At 41.5% G+C, this 20,361-nt stretch overlaps 1 protein-coding gene across 4 annotated transcripts in view; it reads right to left on the reverse strand.

The window, feature by feature from the left end:
- ARHGAP26 (Rho GTPase activating protein 26) overlaps positions 1–20,361 on the reverse strand; it is a 502,534-nt gene that overhangs the window by 197,794 nt on the left and 284,379 nt on the right. For all 4 annotated transcript variants that reach the window (XM_083181921.1, XM_083181920.1, XM_083181919.1 and 1 more), the window contains exon 18: positions 17,663–17,822. In XM_083181921.1, the coding sequence (XP_083038047.1) occupies positions 17,663–17,822 (160 nt within the window). The remainder of the gene's footprint in view (positions 1–17,662; positions 17,823–20,361) is intronic.

Genomic DNA, 20,361 nt, shown 5'->3' on the forward strand with positions numbered 1-20,361 from the left:
TCACATGCGCAAATACCAATCATCGGCCATCCGACCATACACGGAGCCGCCCGACTCAATCAGAATAAGGGCCTAAGTGCCAGTGAATCAAGCTTCAAAAAAGTGATAAGGTGGAGAGTGATAAACAACCAATCAGCCCCTGCCTGCCACATGACAGATAGAAATCAATTGGCTGGTTGTTTATCACTCTCCATTTTATCACTTTTTGAAGCTTGATACATCTGGCCCCAAGAGAGCTGGTGCAAAGGTTTGGACTCCATCACATTAGTGATGTCATCTACGAACTCAAGTGTATGTATCTTGCTAATGAATACATTCCTATGTGTGTACGCTAAGTGGGGGGCGATAACCTGCAGCTTACATCCATGTTACAGAGATATGTCCTCATACATTATCCTGAGCAACTCTGTAGGGATGAGCATCGGATACTTGTTGGGGTTTTTTTAACCCAGAAAGGCACAATGTGATGCAACCAGAAAGCACCAGGTGACACTGTGAAATCGTGTTATACGCGACACTTATATGTGATAACGTTCAGTTGCCACACAAGGAGCATGTATTTGTTGATGATATAGTCTGTATTTTATGGCTTGAAAAATGTGTGTGTGGTGGGGCGATAATGTAACAAGGGAGCATGGCATGGTTAACTATATAGCGCATACACGAGCCCATAAGCACAAAAATAGCATTAAAATGAACGATATCTATAATCAGCTAATATGTTCTCCGCTTAATGAGGTTTAGGAAATCTGTGTTACCAGCTCAACCCTTTCATTACGAGAAATCATGTATGATGTACTTATATAAGGCATTAACTGGCGGAGTTATCAGCCCATAGAAAAAGACAGCTAGAAACATTTGCCTCAGTGATTGTTTAATGATGCACCTCCATTAATGGATATGGGCTTGTTTTAATAATAAGAGACCTCCACAATATACAAGCATGGATAACTCTGCTAATAGGGGGATTGATTAAAGCTCTGAATCAGGAAAAGGCTACATCAGTACCAGCACCAAGTCCTTGTCACCGCAGGCAGATGTAACTGTTGAATGACAGACATCATTATCTTATTCTAGGTGCCAGAATCATTGCGGGGAATGTTAAACCGCTACAGAAGAAGGTTAATGGCTGGTGTCTAAAACTAAACTACAACACATTGTCTTATTAATGCAGACATATGCTGAACTAAAAGCCGCAACTCACTTAGCTGCTCGAAAATAAATTAACCTTAAAGTTCTGAGTAAAACGCACACAAACCTGAAGGGATATAAAAAAGAAAAAAAGGTCTGCACAAATGGCACACATAAATTTGAGAGGCATGATAATTAATTTAATTAGAGCAAGATATGCAGATCGTTGTGCCTGAGCTACTCCAGCATAATGGACTGGCTCTAATTGTGAGTGATATAGGTCAGACGATATTGGATAGCACGCTCATTGTGTCTGCCACTGGCAATCTGAGGATTCAATCACCATAGAATCAGCGTGCTTTGTGTCCGATAATCCATGCGGCTAACGCTTGCAGATGTTCCATAATCCCAATGAAGTAATAGGTTTAGGTCTTGATTATCACACAGTGGATCCATGGAAATCAGATACATTTTATCTAAGCTGTGAAAACACAAACCGAGACGGCAACTTCACACCTCACGAAGAGGCTACATAAAAAAAAAAAAAGTCACCTAATACAAAGATAAAATATTATCTTTATAACAGAATAATAAAAAGTGGATTACAGACAAGGAAAATAAGCATATATTAATATAAATTAGTAAAATAAAAAGCTACTTTAAATAAGGAAAAATGTCCCACAATACTCAACATAAACACAATTAAACATTCCTTCCACTACCCTATGACAGGCAAGTTGATCCAGGATGGTGAAGACGTGACACACCCTACCTTAAAACGTCTGGGCACGCCTGCATTTTTTTCAGACACTCACAGATGATGGCAGATTGCCACCCCTAAATGCTGACTGCCTGTCAAATTGCGAGGGTATTGAGACTAGATCCTTTTGCTATCTTTGCAGCAATTTTGGCTCACGCATACCGGCTACGATCCATATGCAAGCACAGTCATTTGATAATCGAACAGATTGCAAATTCGCACATCAGGTATCAACTCTGAGGTCTTTAAGGCTCATACACACTGGGAGACTGAGCTGAAAGCAGCTGTTTTGTAATTTGAGCTGCTTTCCGCTCCAGAGCTGCCCAAGTGTGTACAGGGCAGCAATGAGCGGTGAGCACTGATGCACGCTCCCACATGTTTGCTCTCTCGGCCACTCATCTGCTGGTACTACTGCTATGGAAAGTTATCCACCCCCAGGAAAAATTTGCTAAAAGCAGGCGTTTGTCAGCCCAGCGATTTCCCCCTGATCGATGGGTCAGCATACATGCTGGGCAAGGTCACCCAGTGTGTATGGATCTTTAAGGACAGGGAGCCTTACACAAACTGCTGAAGCTTTCACCCAGCTGGAGCACATGTGCACTTATTAATCACCAACACATTTTATTAGGTCAGGGGAATCTACTTATTTCACTTGCAATACTGTGAGGAGACCTGGAAAACATGCACTGTTTGTGGTCCTGACCATTGAATGATCTCTCCTCCGTGCATCTGTGTAAGTGTACACATCACCTCGCATGCTAATAATTTGTATAATAATTCAATAAATCATCATACCTCGCAGCTTTTCAAAACTAGGAAGTAGGTCAAATTAAGGGGTGTGGCCAAATGATTAGGGTCCTATGATTTCAGTGTTTCCCATGAAGCCCTGCCCCTATTTTTGCCACCGTAGGGACATGAATGGCGCCCAAGGGAATGAATTCTATGCGCACAGCATAGAATTCAGGGACAGAGGATCTCCCAACTGAAGTCCCTCTGCACAGGTAAATGAATGGATAATACAGTAGATCAGAAATAAAGAAAATAAATCTAATTTACATGTAAGTTGTCATTCTTCTATACATACAGCATGTCATTTTCTGGTGATGCTCCCCTAGAGTTTGATCAGTAATAATAGCACCAAAAGTGCAGTGCAAGTAAAGGTGCCCATACACAGTACAATAATTAGATGCATTTTGCACTACATTGCATAGCATGCTATTTGCATGTGATTTGCATGTGATTTGCATACAAGGCAATCCAAAGCTAGTTCAAAAAGTATGTGCAGCACATACTTTGTGAACGGTGCGATGTGATGTGCATGGGAGCGCGCATCGCACCCGCAAAACGCACTGGGTATGGGAACCTTCAGACTTGTTAGTAGGAATATATATTGGTCTCATTTCCAGTCTGAACATATTAGTGATCCATAACCAGGATGACAACATCAACCTTGACACATTAATGACGCTTCTTAGCCCTCAGCTAAAAATCAGAACTGCAACATTATTATAGCACTATGGCTGAGTTCTCAATCTCGACCATGTTACTATTTGACGTCCATGGTTGAAATGAAAATATGACCAAAACCTCAGCCTGCCCTATACTAAAAACAGTCAGTCCCAAAAAACTACTTTGTTTTTAGATATACATGTGAAGATGTACTTGTCCAAAAAGTTATAGAAAAAAAAAATCAGTTTCTAAAAGAGCATTACTCCAAATAATACAGGTTGAGTATCCCGTATCCGAGTATCCGTTATCCCGAAAACCATACATTCCAGAAAGTGAAAAATAAATATTTTTTTGCTAAAAACTCACTGGGGACATGATATGTAACTGGCACTATATATGTGCAAGAAAATGATTGCTTGGCATTCAAATTCAATATCTGAGATAGTACACAAATTTTGTTTCATGTTTTGAAACCTTGTTTTTTGAACAAATAAAATATATTTGTGTGTATTTTATGTGGTAATAAAATATATTTGTGTGTATTTTATGTGTTTATACAGCATACATGCAAGATACTTCAAAATACATATTTGAAATATTAAAACATTCCGAAATACGGAATAATCCGTTATCCAAAATTCTCCTGGTCCCGAGCATTTTGGATACGGGATACTCAACCTGTAGTAGCTAAAGATGAACTTAATTTGTGAATGGCAACGAAAATGGAAAGTGCATTAAAACACTTAAACCAATTATTCTATGAAAAAATGCAGCATGTAGGACATACAAATAGCTCACAGATTGAGGACCAAGATAAAGAGAGAACAATATTTAAATACATTAAATAATTATCATTACTCTTGCAAACATCTCACTGTGGAATATCAAATTTTACTAAAAACGTCAATACTTGCTTTACAGACACCTATGAAACCTTTTACATTTGACCTTATTTATATAGCACCAGTGTTCATTCTAGCCATCTGCATCTTTCAAAACCTGTGCAGTTCCTTTCCTGAGAGAGTAAATGTTTTTTTGGAGGCCGCACTGGAGGAAACACCCCTATATTGTCCCACCGAGAATGGATATTGGGGGGCTAATTTTTTTTTGTCGCCAACATAACTTTTATTGCATAGTTGTGTTTGGACACATTCTATTGGTTTGAAGTGGTTGGCGGTGCTCCCTGAGTCTGAAAGATAGACTATTTGTGCAAGAAGAAAAGACTACTTTTTTGTTGCACTCTTATATTTAGTTATTTTAGGGTTCTGGGATATTTGAGAGCACGTTACCAAAACATATTCCAGAACCCTAAAATAATAATAGATATATATACACACACACACAAATATATATATATATATATATATATATATATATATATATATATATATATATATATAGTTCCACAAGAAAGAGGCACACGGACACCAGTCAACAATTTCAAATAGATGTATTGGGCACAGCACTACCAAGCGCTTTCGGGGACACCACCCCGTCTTTAGCATAACTGCCCTGCACAAACAAGTGACCAACTGCCCTACACACACATACATACATACACACAGTAATACACCTTACAGTATATTAATCACACAGGGTCTATAGAGGAAAAACAACAACTTTGCATGGTGTCCAGTACATCTCTCAATGGGTAAAAAGAAATGTACATCTTGATATAAATGTGTTCCTGCAGGTCTGTTTTATAAGCTCATGCTCTCGGGAAATGCTATACATCTTCTTAATGGAAGATAAATAGAGGCTAAGAGAAAAGCACGTATATTACAGGAGCTTGCTTCGGTTAAGGAATTCTGGGAAAGCAGCAAAACAATACATCGAACATTCTGACAAGTAATATTCTAAAGATAGAGAATTTAAGCATCTGCTCCACTCACTACTATCGGTTACATTAATACGTATAACCTTGTGATGTACCCATCACGAGAAGCATCCACTCTCATCACTGACAGGTGACCTTGTCATTTATATGGTTATGTATAAAAAAGATGCTTACACCAAATCTAGACATTTTTCTAAACGTTCTCCATACCTCCCAAAAGTAATATGCCTGGAGAGCGACCGATCTGCATGCCCGAAATACGGGGACATGGCCTCTTGGCTATTGGGCGTGAATTTACCTTTACCTGGTCTCTGAGTGCCGCTGTATTTCCTTGGATAGAGTACATTGGGCACACAGCCTTGGCAGAGGGCAATAGAGCAAGATACCCCATGGAGGGGCTGAGTGCCGGGTACTGTGACGAAACGCGTAGGGGCGTGGCCTGTGTGACGCAATGTTGTACCGCTGGATATCAAGCTGTGTGGTTCTCCTTGTTTAAGACGCTGAAGCGCCGGTCTCCGGGAAAGAAACACAATGCTCGTGTAGCAGAAAGAGGTCCCGTGAGTGAACCAATACAAGTGCCTGCAGTTTGTGCCAGTGGTTATGTGATATATATATCTTGTGGTAGCCAGCCCACACCGGAGGAACACCTCGGTACGGGTTCTACCTTCATTATAGGAGATTTGCAGTTAGCATTGTCCACCTGTTTTAAATAAACGGTATTACACTATGGAGTGCCCCCTCTATTTGTTTTAGATTGAAATGTTCTGAAGTTCCCGTGGGAATCGGGTTCACCAAGAGGGGAGCTGCTGCCCTAACAAGTTTATTCGTTGGACTGAGTGTGGATACGGATCACTTGGCAAAAGTGTATCCATAAGGACAGAAAAAGTGTCAGCGCACCTATAATATTTTTATTGAGATATATATATAGTATTAGTGTATCCATCAGGACCTTTGCAATGATTTCATCCATAGGGTACTGAGAGATTTTGCCATCTCAAGACATATGGAGGGTACAGGAGCTCTACATGTCCTAAGCATAGTGGGGGCGATGTATGAAGCAGTGATAAGGGAGGATAATTCAGCCAGAGGAGAAGTGGTCCATGGCAACCAATCAGCTGCTCTGTATAATTTTATATTATGCAAATGATAAGTGTTACTTCAGTGCTGATTGGTTGCCATGGGCCACTTCTCCTCTGGCTCATTTCTCCTTTATCAAGGTTTCATACATCTAGCCCAGTGCCTGATATAGATCCTTTCCAGAGCAATATTTAGGTCTCCAGCTGCAGTAGAGCCCACTGCATATTTGTATTTTCTTGAAATTCTACAAAATGCTTTTCAGTAAACTTAAGACATCTTCAATACCAACAATGTGCTTAAACTACTGTTCTTCTGGATAGTCATACTTCTGTTACAGGATTAGGGCAGCAGCCAAAACACATTGCCAAGACAATCTGTATAATGGAGGCAAACACGCAGACTACAGCGAATTGATACATTGAAACCTTCAAGGAGAACGAGTCCTCTGAGACTCTGAATTGAACGCATAGTTTATTAGTGTAATTGATAACACTATCAAAATTTTGGAAGGCTAAGGTTGAAATTTCATTAACAATAGAGAACAATAATTTAACTTTGCTGATTGCACTATGCAAGTTTTGCCTACACATGGATCCTACTGTGTGCAAGCTTTAATTGTGTTCTGCCTCTCGGCTGATGTATGCAGGATCACACATTGATCTTTGGATGCCCCATAATGAACTCTGAGCCCAGTCTGCATTGATCAATGAGATTTATTGGTCTTAACACAAATTCAAGTTCCACATAATCAATAGCTAACTTTTAAGCTGATGCAACTGTATCCTCCAAGCTTGCAGTCAGCAAACCCTTGAAAACCTCTATGTTGCTTGTCGACTTGCATGAATTCGCTTGCCATCTATATAAGGTGATAGGCCTAATAACGTGTGATATATTTTTATCATACTGAATCATTTGGCACTTGTTTCTATTAATGTAATAGGATGTTATGGCACGCTTAAAAGGAGGGGTAGGGATCAATGGGTCCACCACTAAAGGTCGATAGGCCTCATGTCAGTGATGGCTAACCTTGACACTCTAGCTGTTGTTAAACTACACAATCCAACATTAGTTTTACTATTTGGCCATGCTAAAACTGATGCAGGGCATGCTGGGATGTGTAGTTCAACAGTTGGAGTGTCAAGGTTAGCCATCACTGCCTTAGGTCAACATGGCTATGGTCGACAGTGTTGGAAGGTCGACAAACAATAGGTGGACAATGGCAAAGTGGTCAACAAGATTGCCAAAAGGTCGACAAGATTTTTTCCACAGTTTTTGTCACGAATGTCGACATGGACACCATCAAAGTGTACCGCTGCGCTCACCATGCTTTGGGCACGGTGCCTCGCTGCGCTTGACACACTCTTATATTCTCCATCCACACTCTAGTGGATGGCTGAGATAAACCACCACCTGTCGGCATTCCAGCTCAGAAAATAAATGTGAAAAAGTCATGTCCACCTTGTCATTGTTGACTGAATGCTTGTGTCAACATTCCAACCGTCAACCTTATCCATGTCGACATAAGGCCTGTTAACCTTTAGTGGTCAACCCTATGCATGCTGACCTTAATAAGGTTCAACCTAATGACCGTTTCCTGAAAAGGAGTCCAAGCTAAAATAACGGATGGACCATTTTGGTTTCCAGGTGCCTATGGTACAAGTATGTTTACAGTAACTACTTTGTATATTTGCCTTCCATTGTCCTTCTACTGCCTGTTATATATGTAATTGTTTTGCATAAAATTGTGTGTATGTGTGTGTAGCACTCACGCTTGTGTCCAAATATTCTTTTTGTTGAAGTTGCTTGGGTGCCCTCCGTGGGTCAGATATTTCCCATATAGAAGTAGAAATGACAGCGGCACTCACAAGTCTTGTTCAGTAGCGAATAGAGACTTTATTCCAAATAAAGTCTCTATTTGCTACTGAACAAGACTTGTGAGTGCCGCTGTCATGTCTACATACATATATATATATATATATATATATATATATATATATATATATATATATATATATAAAATATATATAAATTTGCATGCGGGCAGCACTCTGAAATAGCAGCACAAACGGTGTAATAAGGTGCCCTGCGTGGAACACAGTGAGTGGAGAACAAACTGCGGACATAGACCGCTGTGATGGCGGCACTCTACTTTTAGAAATGAGACACAGGAGACCTTGTAGTTCCCTACAAGGTCTCCTGTGTCTCATTTCTAAAAGTAGAGTGCCGCCATCACAGCGTTCTATATAATATATATATATATATATATATATATATATATAATATAATATAATATATATATATATATAATATAATATATATATATATATATATATTATATATATATATATATACGGCCGGCACTCTGTCACATAGCCCAGTACTGGGGTCCGGAGCTCAGTCTTCCCTTGCAGGGATACATACGTACACCACCCGACGGCTGCAACGGACTCACTTGTAATACCGTGTGTTGAGAGTTTTATTACAAGTGAGTCCGTTGCAGCCGTCGGGTGGTGTACGTATATGTATGTATGTATATATATATATATATATATATATATATATATATATATATATATATATATATATATATATATATATATATATATATATATTTCTACACACACACACACACACACACACACACACACATATATATATATATATGTAAATGTTTTCATATTTTATGATCTATAATTAAGAAAGCATAAATTAATATATATCACTAGAGTATAAAAAATTGTGTATGATTTGATGAGCTTACATAGTAATTAAGGCTGAACAAAAAAAGGTTAGTCCATCGAGTTAGACCTATTTGACTTGTAACTACTGACTTGAGTAAGTCATATCTATAGGATTCCCTTAGTGCCCAAAATGCATCCAGTTTTGATTTAAATTCACAGTAGTTGCTGTAACCACTCCCACCGGCAATGAGTTCCAGAATTGTACTGCTCTAATGGTGAAGAATCCTCTTCCTACAGATGGAGCGGGTCTCTTCTTTGCAGGGGATGGGGATGGCGACGCCAGCTGCCATCCCCCGCCACCTGTATCTGCGAAAGGGGACGCACGCGCATGAGATGCGTGCGCGTCCCCTTCCGACGGCTTCCCCCGGGTCCCCGCCAGCTTGTCGGCGGTCACCCGGGGTCCCCACTGCACCCCCCCCCCCCCAACCCTGTCTGTCTCCCTGAAGCGGAGACGGACAGGTTCCCGTCGCCCCTCCGCCTTAGTCAGATGGAGAGCCGGGCTCCTTGCGGATCGCCAGCAGTGACGTTCTGGCGATTCGTCATCAAGAGGGAGCCCGGCTCCATCTGTAATTCAATACCGAATTTATTTTCCTCGAGCGTGGTCTCACCATTGCCTTGTAAAGAGGCACTATCAAATTGGCATCCCTTGAATCCATTCCCCTTTTAATGCATGCCATTGTCCTGCTTGCTTTTGCTGCTCAACTTGAGCAGTGTACACTATAACCCAATTTATTTTCCATTATGACCCTTAGGTCCTTCTCCACTGAAGAGTTCCCTATATCAACTCCATTTAGCCTATAAATTGCTTGTTCATTTTGGCTTTCTGTGTCGCGTAAGGTGAATTTTGGCTAAATCCGTGTGGCCTGATGTTAAATTTTGGCTCTTTCAGTTTGGCAAAAAGTGTATTTAGTCTCAATCTGGGTGGAGTAATGTGAATATTGTCTTTCTGCATCACATAAGGTGAATTTTAGCTCATTCTGTGTGGCATGTTTAAGGGGCAAGTATAAGGGGGTGTACTATTGTGCTGCATAATGTGTATAAGGGATATATAGCGTGTTACACCACACTCAAGAACATCCCCCCTTTTTAGTGGCCACATCACCTTTTCTGGAGCGTGCACACCTTTGGCGCACACATAATTACAGCCTTCACTTTTCCATATCCTCTTTTCAAAATGTCCACTTCGACCACTATCTATATCAGGCTTGTCCAAACTATTGCCCTCCAGTTGTTGTGAAACTACACATCCCAGTAGTAGTACGTTTATTTATAAGGCGCCGCAAAGTGTCCGCAGCGCCGTACATAGCAAACAAAAAACAAATGACATGGTAACGTACAGGGTGTGTTGAAAAATACAGTATAAATAGGGTATAGCTGGTAGAAATAAAATCAGCATCAGTTCAGAAGTAGGTGTCAAAATTGTCGAGGAGACTGAAGATGAAGTAGAGGAAGGGAAGAACAGGACAGGAGCACAGGTGAGGTAAAGAAGTAGGGTGAGTACGTGAGGCAGAAAGACCCTACTCATAAGAGTTAAAATACTAAAAATAGGTGGGTGGACGAACAGGATAAGTAAGAACGGAGGGGAACGGAGGCAGGATAGGAGGATCAAAAGAGGTTAGGCATGCATTGCCTTAGCATTCCCGAATATCAAAACCATGGTAAGGCATGATGGGACTTGTAGTTTCACAATAGCTGGAGAGCCATCGTTTGGACATTCCTGATCTATATTTATTTATACTGGATGCTTGAAGTCAGTATATTCTGGTTTGAGTGCCGCCGATTCCTAGAATGTTTTCAGAAGGCACTGTAAATGCTGATATTTTTTGAATGTACCCTGTGTGCCGACTACCTACAATTCACTAATATCTATATACAGTATATCTATATTTACACACATGCCAGGGAGGTGCGGTGGTGGCTGTGTACAGAGAGGCACGTAGGTCGACATGGACACCTTTTGAATGTCGACCTAGCCATTGTGTACCTAATGTTTGTGTCGACTTTCCCCCCCATGCCAACTTTAGGCATGTCAACCTATTTCAGGTGTCTACCTAAGCCATGTTGACCTAATGACCATATAGCTTTCCAAGTGAGCTTACACTCACCCAGCAGGCATTCATTCAGAAGGTGCATTCATTACTCATTGACACATTTTAAAAGAGCCACAAGTGGAGCTAATCATTTCAGTAGTGATTTTGTGAGACCACCTGCAAAACATGCACTGTGTTGGGTCCTGAGGACTGAGTTTGAGAACCTGTGCTGTACCCATCCCTACTGTCCTGGAAGCAGTACAGTCACAGCAGTATAGAATGGACAGCATCTATTAGCATAAAATTACTTGGGGAAGAAAGTCACAGCACTGTATGTAGTTAGTGTTCTTTATGCAATAAATGACATTGCAGTGAACAAATACACTTTAGAATGCTCATTAATGTCTACTATACCGTTTATTTGTAAATTATTTCTAAAAAAAAAATTTCAACCATTTATGCCGCTAAACTATTTCAGAAATCTTTCTTCAATAAACAAACCAGCCATCGCTTTTTAAATAGCTTATTTCAAAACACAATCAAAGAAAACCATTATTTTTATCCAGTTTTTTTTTCTAAGGTATGGATTTAAAAGATATTCAGTATTTTTCACAGGACTTAGGAGACATTTTAGTCAATAAGGATAATTAATGAATTTTTTTTTTCTACAAATAACAGTGAGCAGTAAAAGTCTATTCAATAGCACCAATTACAATTGTAATATAACAGAGCATCCATATAATACCTGGCTAGTACCAACACTGCCAGCCATTGTGTAACCATACCTAGGGATGCATCCGTTACTCTAAATAGGAAAGGTAAGCTCAAATAACATAGGTGAAGTTTGTTTTTAGTTCAAAAGCAGTGCCAGAATGTTCCATCCAACAATATAAAGCAACTGTGTACAGCAAATTTCCCAAACTGTGTGCCTAGGCTCCCTGGGGTGCATGGGGATGTTTGCAAGGGTGCCTCGGGTTGGGGGTCCACAACCAAAACCAATTATGTTAAAATTGATAGGCAAAACCAGTGCTGGTGGCAGCCAATCATAAATGTATGGACAATTAGAACAAACACAGCTATGTTTCCCACCACATAACTGAACCGGAGGTAAACAGTTAAGCACAAATTTACTTTATTTTTTATTTATCCATAAGAAACTTTTTGACTAGGGGTGCCTTTAACAAATGCTTATATTTTAGGGCGCCCTGGTCAATAAAGTTTGGGAACCATTGGTGTACAGTACAATGGGTTAAGGACTGCATACAGAGTTATTACTATGGTGAGGAAGTCTTGACAGACGGATCTCAATGAGCATCGTCTCTCACAGTCACATGGCCGGATGTACTAAGTTTTGAAGTGTTACAGTCGATAGGGATAACCTACAACTGTAGTTCCCAAATTGGGGTACATGTACCAGTTGGGAATACTTGAAAATAATATTGGTAATGGCGGAGAACATTTCCCAATGGCGGAAGAAGTGCCCCGTTGCCGTGGAGATTAACCGCGCAGCATCTTCCAATCCACTGAGCGTTACCTTCGCTGGCCGGAGACCATCAGCGATCCATCTGCCCTACACTGACATGGGTGGAGGAAGAAGCAGCATTAATCCTACAGGAGTTATTGGGAACCCTGGAGACCATATACAGCCAGAGGCGAATTGAGACATCAGTGGGCCATAGGCAAGATACCGGTTTGGGTCCCTCCAACACATATTACTATATATTCGCTGCTGACTGCAGTTTTCAACATTAGAAACGGGCGGGCCAGTCCATAGCATCAATGCCTTTATCTTGCAGGAACTGCTGACACACCCCAGCCACATGAGGTCTAGCATTGTCTTGCATAAGGAGGAACCCAGGGCCAACCGCACCAGCATATGGTCTCACAAGGGGTCTGAGGATCTCATCTCGGTACTCATTGATCATATCCCTGCTACATTGCGTAGGGGTGATCGTTCAGTAAAACTTCTGAGGTGTGAAGCACATTGGAGTCATCGTTTGGATAGGCTATCAGCTAAAGGTCTATATGAGACCCTTGGCTTACATTGGAGTGCGCAGGAGTGTCTATTCGCTTTCTTAACCATTGACACATGCCAGTGGCAATAGAGATAAACAGGTTATGTGGATTGCTATATATATTGGGGTGTATTCAATCCCGGGGGCGAGCTGTGACAGCGAGCAGTGCTGTTTGCTCACCGTCACAGCTCACCCTGTCAGTATGCAACTGACCCCACTACATACGCCGACTCCTCCTCGCTCCATTTTTGGAGTGAGGGGGAATCAGCCTATGCGGCCGCAGAATGAGCGAGACTCACAGCTAAATGCAGCGGGCTCCCTTCATTAGCCATGATGCCCCCAGAACGTTGAATAAAGTCAGCGGCCAGCATGGGGGTTAAACAGTGAGGATCGCTTGTTTTCTGCGATACCCGTCATTGAATACGGGCCACATTGAATACCCGACCGCATTGAATACGGGCCAAAGACTTTTTTGTGGGTTGGGTCATTTATAAATATTATAGTATTCAGCTACAGTGGCGCAATGTTTGGCCACATTACAACTATATATATCGCCTACAATCACTCAGTATATTCAGTTGAGTGCACACTCCCGCGGTCGCTAGCAATTATAACAAGCAATATAGTAATGTTGCTTGTGACACGTTTATGACCGATGCAACAGGACGGTTCTGTCTTTCATAAAACTGCTTAAGAGCATTCAACAAATGCCAATGTTCCAGGGTGCACCTACTGTAGTTTGTGCCCTGTCAGCGTAAAAGGATGTTCACATGGTGGGATTTTGCTTGCAGTTCAATCTTGATTCAATTGGGAGCTAAATCAAACTGCAAGCAAAAGCATTTGATTTGGAGTATATACTATAGATCTGCATTCAGGGGTGGATTTAAATAGCATGCCGACCATAGGCAGGGGCAAATTTAGGGGTCAGGCCGCCCCTAGGCAAAAAATGTTTTGCCGCCCCCCCTATTTAGCATATTCATTATGTTATGTTATACATACATATATATTTTTACAAAAACAAATATTACAACCCAAAGGTTAACATATAATAGACAGCACACCTCAGAAACACTGGGGTTAATGATCCTGGCGCTGACTCTTACCCACATCGGAGCTGTGATCAAGGGGGTGAGACTGCGCCTGCTGGCACGAGAGGAGTGGGGCCACTAGGGAGAGAGCAGTGGGTGTTAGAGACTGCCACCGCGGAGTAGCGTGTTGTTAGAGGAAGAATGCAGCATGCAGCCATGGGCGGGAGGAGGTGAGGATGGGTGCCGTGTAGTGTCTCAGCTCAGGCTGTAAGCCGAGTGGAGCCGTGCTGGGATGACGCCGCTACAGCGGGACTGCAGTCCTTCCTGTGCGAATCTGAGCGGGCAGCGTCGCTCGTCACTCACCGCTGCCTGCTCGGCCAACCGATCCCAGTGCTGCCACCTCAGTGTAACTCACAGGCAGCCTGGCTGCCTGCTGCCGCCCATAGAATATGCCGCCCCTAGGCCCGTGCCTCACGGGCCTAGTGGTAAATCCGGGCCTGCCCATAGGCACAAAATTGTGTGCACCATACCCCCGCGACCCCCCCCCCTCCCGCATTTCTCAGATCCCCAAGACCCCCCTTCCTGCATTTCGCGCCCCCCCCCCCCTTTACTACCCCCCCTCCCGCATTTTGTGGACACTTGTGAACCCCCTCCTACGAATTGCAGACCCCCCCGTGGGCCCCACCTCCCGCAAATCGGGAACCCCCCCGCGACCCTCCCCCTCCTGCAAATCTCGGACCCCCCACAAATCGCAGACCCCCATGAGAAGGGGGATGCCATGCCGCCCCCAGCACGTGCCTCACTTGCCTAGTGGGAAATCCGGCCCTGTCTGTACTATATACTCTTGCCTGTAGAGTGTATTCTTCTATTTCAGTGGTTCCCAACCCTGGTCCTCAAGTACCCCCAACAGTGCATGTTTTGCAGGTCTCCACACAGAATCACAAGTGCTATAATTAGCTCCACCTGTGATCTTTTCAAATGTGCCTGAATAATGAGCGCACCTGCTGGTGACCTGGAAAACGTGCACTGTTGGGGGTACTTGAGGACCAGGGTTGGGAACCACTGTTCTATTCAATTTAGATGCAGCAGGGCTGCGCATTGGGATCTAATCGGCATCGAATGCTGCTGAAAAACGATTTCAATTACATTTTACAAAGCAAAATCAAAAAGAAAGACCAAATTAAAAAGTGTATACAGGGCAAAAATCATAAACCAGGAAATGCATAAATAAAATAAATACACATCTATTCCTTTAGCCCCAATCATCAGTAAACAAACACAACAAAAAGTGATAAAAATAAATAAATAAAACAGAACAAAATAATACCATCATTTCACTTTTCAACAGCCGAATCCAATGCAATGCTCTGGGAATTCACACAAGGCAGGGTTATGACTAAATCTGAAAGCCTCTCTTGTTCTGTTTAATGTCATTGCTCATAAGCGCACACCATAAAGAAAACAAAGAACAGTACGTGGAATGATACTAAGGAAGGAAAGCCACTGCTGTCCGTAAAACAACATGGTCACACATCAGAAGCCTGCCAAACACCACCAGGGTGCTATTGAAAGAATGTTCATTGGGCAGATGAGATGAAAGTGGAAGCTTTTGTCATCAATTAAAAATGTTTTGGCAGAACAGGAAACTTTGCAGTGTACCAAAAGGTTTTAAAAGTTTAAAAATTATAATAAACTTCTTTAGTAGTACCCATCAACCATAAGACACAGCAGCGACGTAATATGGGTCATGACTTCTTACAAGACTCAAAACCAGAATCTGCTTGAAAGTCACCGGAACAATGAATTCTGCCTGGACTGCTCTATACAGAAAGCATCATGCTATGTACCTTGCATGACCTGAAGACCAACAGAATGTGGTCATGCAGAAGGACAAGTGCCCTAAACACACAAGTACATTTGTAGCGGAATGACTGGAGCAGAAGAACTATTGCATTTGACAACGGTCAAGTCAAAGTCCTGACCTGAGCAGACCAGAGATGAAAAATTGCAGCGTGACCTAATCTAGAACACTTATGTGAGGCCGTCCATAAACATCAAGGAGTCACAGTGGCTTTGTAAGGACAAATGAACCAAAATATTAAGCCGATATGCTTGACTGATCAAGGTAAACATCAGGGTCATTGCTTCTCAAAGCAGCTACTCCATTAAAAAAAAAAAAAAAAAAGTCTCACATCCCCCGATCAAAACCATGAATGTGTGATTATTCTAGTTATCTGAGTGTTCCTTGTTTAATTAGATTTTCAATATTGATCGCAATCCATATGAAACGAAATGCTAAAAAAATTGATCCAGTGCACATACCATCCAATCTGCAGTAAGTAATTATATCTCCACTATTGCATATGATTTACTGTATGTGACCTGGAATAAAAGCCTTTATATACAGTATGACGGGTGAGAATTACTGCAGGATACAAAATATCTGCAGCCAACATGCTATTGTTTTTCCAAGGATTAGCTAGCTGCAACCCACCCAAACACTTATTTTATTGACAGCTTTAAAGATTAGAAGTAGTTAATTAGCTTGGGAAGCAATCAATAGCCTCTTATACAGGACACAAACCAATTTTTTATGCAAAAGACTGAGCTCTGGTTCTAGGTCTGACAGATGCTCTATAAAATCCACCAACCCCTATAAAACAGTCGGGGCAGAAAACATTTGGTTGGATCCATGGAACACCAGAGTCATAACGTCACTAAATAAATCATCAAACCAGATTACAGTTTAGTCACATGTGCTTAAATGAAGATGTGGATTGAGCAAACATTTACTTATCTGGGACTCGTGTTTATCTTCCTTTTGGGGCCTACACATGGGGCGACACTGCTGAGCGTTCTGAGCTATGTGGATCGCTCAGCACTGCACAGTGATGTGTGCTGATGGATCCGTTAGGGACAGTGCTCTCTGGTGAGAACACTGGCCCTGACCGGTGATCTCACTAGATTTATACCGCATGCTGTATTAATCACCGGTCAATAGCGGTGCGCCTCCTGTGGTAAGAAGTTGATCAGAAAACTTAAATTATGATACAGTAGTACGGACACCAACAGGCCCCCACTGACTGCATAAAATGCAAGAGGGAATTTTTCGAGAAAAAAAATGGGTTCATTAAAATAATAAATGAGCGTGAGTTAATACTGCAGGAACATCTTATGTGGTTTTACTCACACCTAATCAATGCATATGCAATGCTTGACTGGAGGATGAAGACATTTATTATTGTCCTAAATATGAAATTTACTTACCCACAGCTAAAAGGTAAACAGTGTCAGCAAATAAGAGTATAAAGAGTACATATTACATACTCTTATACCCGCTCGCAAATTCTTTCGGAAGCTAGTCTGCTACCTTGAGATTGCCTCTGTGTTTGTGCATTTGTGATAGAGAAATATGAAGTTTCACTTGCTGTCAACAGATGTCTGTTTCGGAGACACACAAACGGACACAAGACATATGTGTAGATGAAAAAAAGCAGGCATATGTATTTTGTTCTACATGACAAACGTTTGTTCTATAGTACATATTAAACTCAGTCAAAGATATAGAAAGATATTTTTCCTAAAATGTTTTACCTTTTCATGATTTTCAATAATTATTTCCACCACAATGTTTTGGAATTTGATATCCATGATGGCTGCTACAGTTTCTTCTTGGGGACGCAAAAGTGTAGGCCCGAAAACCACACCCAGGTTGGCAACAGTCATCAAGTTTTGTTTATGATTAGCAGCAACACTAAAAAAACAAAAACACAGGAGAAAAATGTAATATAAAACAAAACTATACAATATGTACCTACAGATGGAAAAAAAAAATAATAATTAAGAAGAAATTTGTATTCTTTAATAGAAGTGATTTCTGAGAACAAAATATTCTGTTATAGTGCATATCTATGGCACAGTATATTTTTACTTGGCAAAGAATCAGTGGAAGAGTACAGACTTATGCTGGCTACTAAATATAAGCTGAAACTAGGTATAAAACATTTCTTACCTTAGATAAAAATCTTTAATGAACTTCATAAAAAAGACATTACTCACAATGCTGCCGACAACTACACATTATTTTAATCATTAACAAATCAAATCTCATTAAAAACGTTACAATTTGGCAAGTGTTCTCCCTGGCTTGCGCCACTGTGAATGACCTTGACAATCTGGAAAGTCATCACATTGGAGACAAGCAGATGTAGCAGACCTTGGTGTACCTTTTCCAAAAAGCAGCACAGATAAAAATAGAACATAAAAACAAATATTTTTGAAGGCGATAAATGTTTAAAGTGTCTGCAATGATCTGTAATACATCTGTGTATAAGGACTATGCAATATCAATACAAATTGTAGGAGTTCAATAAAAGTGGCAGCATAACAAGTAATAATGCATTTACTGATGAAGAAAAATGGGCTAACAGATTGGTGGGTGAGGGCAACAGAAATTGTGGGGCTTGGTACACTGACATCTCCCCCACACCTTATCAAAAAAGATCTATCTATCAAATATATAACCCCAAACACAAACAGAAATGGTGGCGAGGGTGCCAGGACCATCGAGGGACTCACCCCTGCAAGGTTGTTGGGACAGTAGAGCAATGAGACTGAGGGCTGCTGCCTTTAACACACTTACCTTGGGTTTGGGGCTGGCGGGAGGCTAATCACTATTGCTGGGCAGGGTCAGGTTGGGCTGCCTGGTCCTCTGTGACCACAACAGTAGCAAGAAAAACGATCTGAAGGGCCGGTGCAGTGCCATCATCAGGCTGACTTGGTAAGGAGGGAAGGGGTTTTAGCACCCCAAGGTCTAAGGTAAACTATGTAAATGTAAGGGAGGCAGGCAGACGATCATAATAATAGGTGTTGTCCATAATTTTGAACACTTGATCTGTGGGGCCTCCTCTACCGTCGGGGTCCGTAAAAGGTGTCCCCTTTGACCTCCCACCCTCCCCTGTTTCCGGGGTGTGTGTGTGTGTGGATCTATTAAGCCTGGTGAAGATATACAGTGGAAGGTGATAATGTAGTAATTTGCTCCTAACAGTCATTTTTCAAACCCAAACTAGAAACTTGACAGGAGTTGATTGGCTTAACAAATCTGCCCGAGTGTGTGAGAAATGGGAGCTGGTTGGTGTTTGCTGGCACTCCAAACTCCCAAAAAGTCCACATACTATAAGTAGAACTATCCTTTAAAACAGGAATATCAACATTCTTGGGGATATCAAATAAGATCATTGACACTTTATGATATTGTATGGTTAGATGCCAAGGCACAGGGTTTAACAAATGTACCCGTGACATTTGTGCAAATAGTAATATTACTGCTTTGTAAGGCACCCAAGTTGTTGACTATTATACACTTGCAGAATTTATTGCTAGGCGCAAAATCTCTTTTGTTTTATGTTAAAACCATCCAGAAACAAAAATCCAAATACACAAAATAACTCAAGGCTATTGTGCGGTATGGTCCAATGGTTGTTTTATTCTCCTATTACAGTATATTTGGAAATTTTAAAATACAACTATGACATCCTCAATTGTTTAGTAATTGGCAGTCCGTTCTGCTGAATATAAAAATATAGCTCTATGTAACAAAAAGCTGATTGTACCATAGCAAAGCAAAGGTGTAACATGGAATGCAGCATAACAGGATGGAAAGAATTCTTCTCTATAGCCTAGTTCATCTGCAAACCTATCATGCTAGTAACAGATCACAAAAATACGTAACGTGTAAATATAAAAGTACCAGCGACCCGCCCGATTCACATTTACTACACCCTACATTCACTGATAGTCTCTGCATAATGGTAATAAATCAATATTAATATTTTAATGAAAAAGCACCTCATATAGAAAACAAGAGACACATTTACAGATGAAGCCCCTGTCATCTTTGCCCGGAGCCCGCCAGAACATCCCGTCTGGCAAGGGTCAGCGGACAGGGACTCCATTAAACTGGGATGCGCGTTACGGGGTTAGGGGGGAGGGGACAGGGAGAATAGGCACATAAGATTCGGGCACTTTCCACCCAATTTCTCGTCCCGATCCGTTGGAATTCGATAAAAAGAGCCCAAAGTGTATTGCCAGCTTTCCACTGCCTTTTACATGGTTTTAGTTTGTTTATCAATGGGGGTACTTGTGAGTAGTAGGACTAGTATATATAATTTGGGCCCTCCTCCACTCCAATTCTAGCGCACTCCCTGCACTCGGGAATGAGCCATTCATTTGACATTGCTCAAAATGGTCTGCAGGGGGGGGGGATTATTCTGGGGATTGGGGCCATTGGGAAG

This window comes from Crinia signifera, chromosome 4 (assembly GCF_055691185.1).
Source record: "Crinia signifera chromosome 4, ASM5569118v1, whole genome shotgun sequence".
Lineage (NCBI taxonomy): Eukaryota > Metazoa > Chordata > Amphibia > Anura > Myobatrachidae > Crinia > Crinia signifera.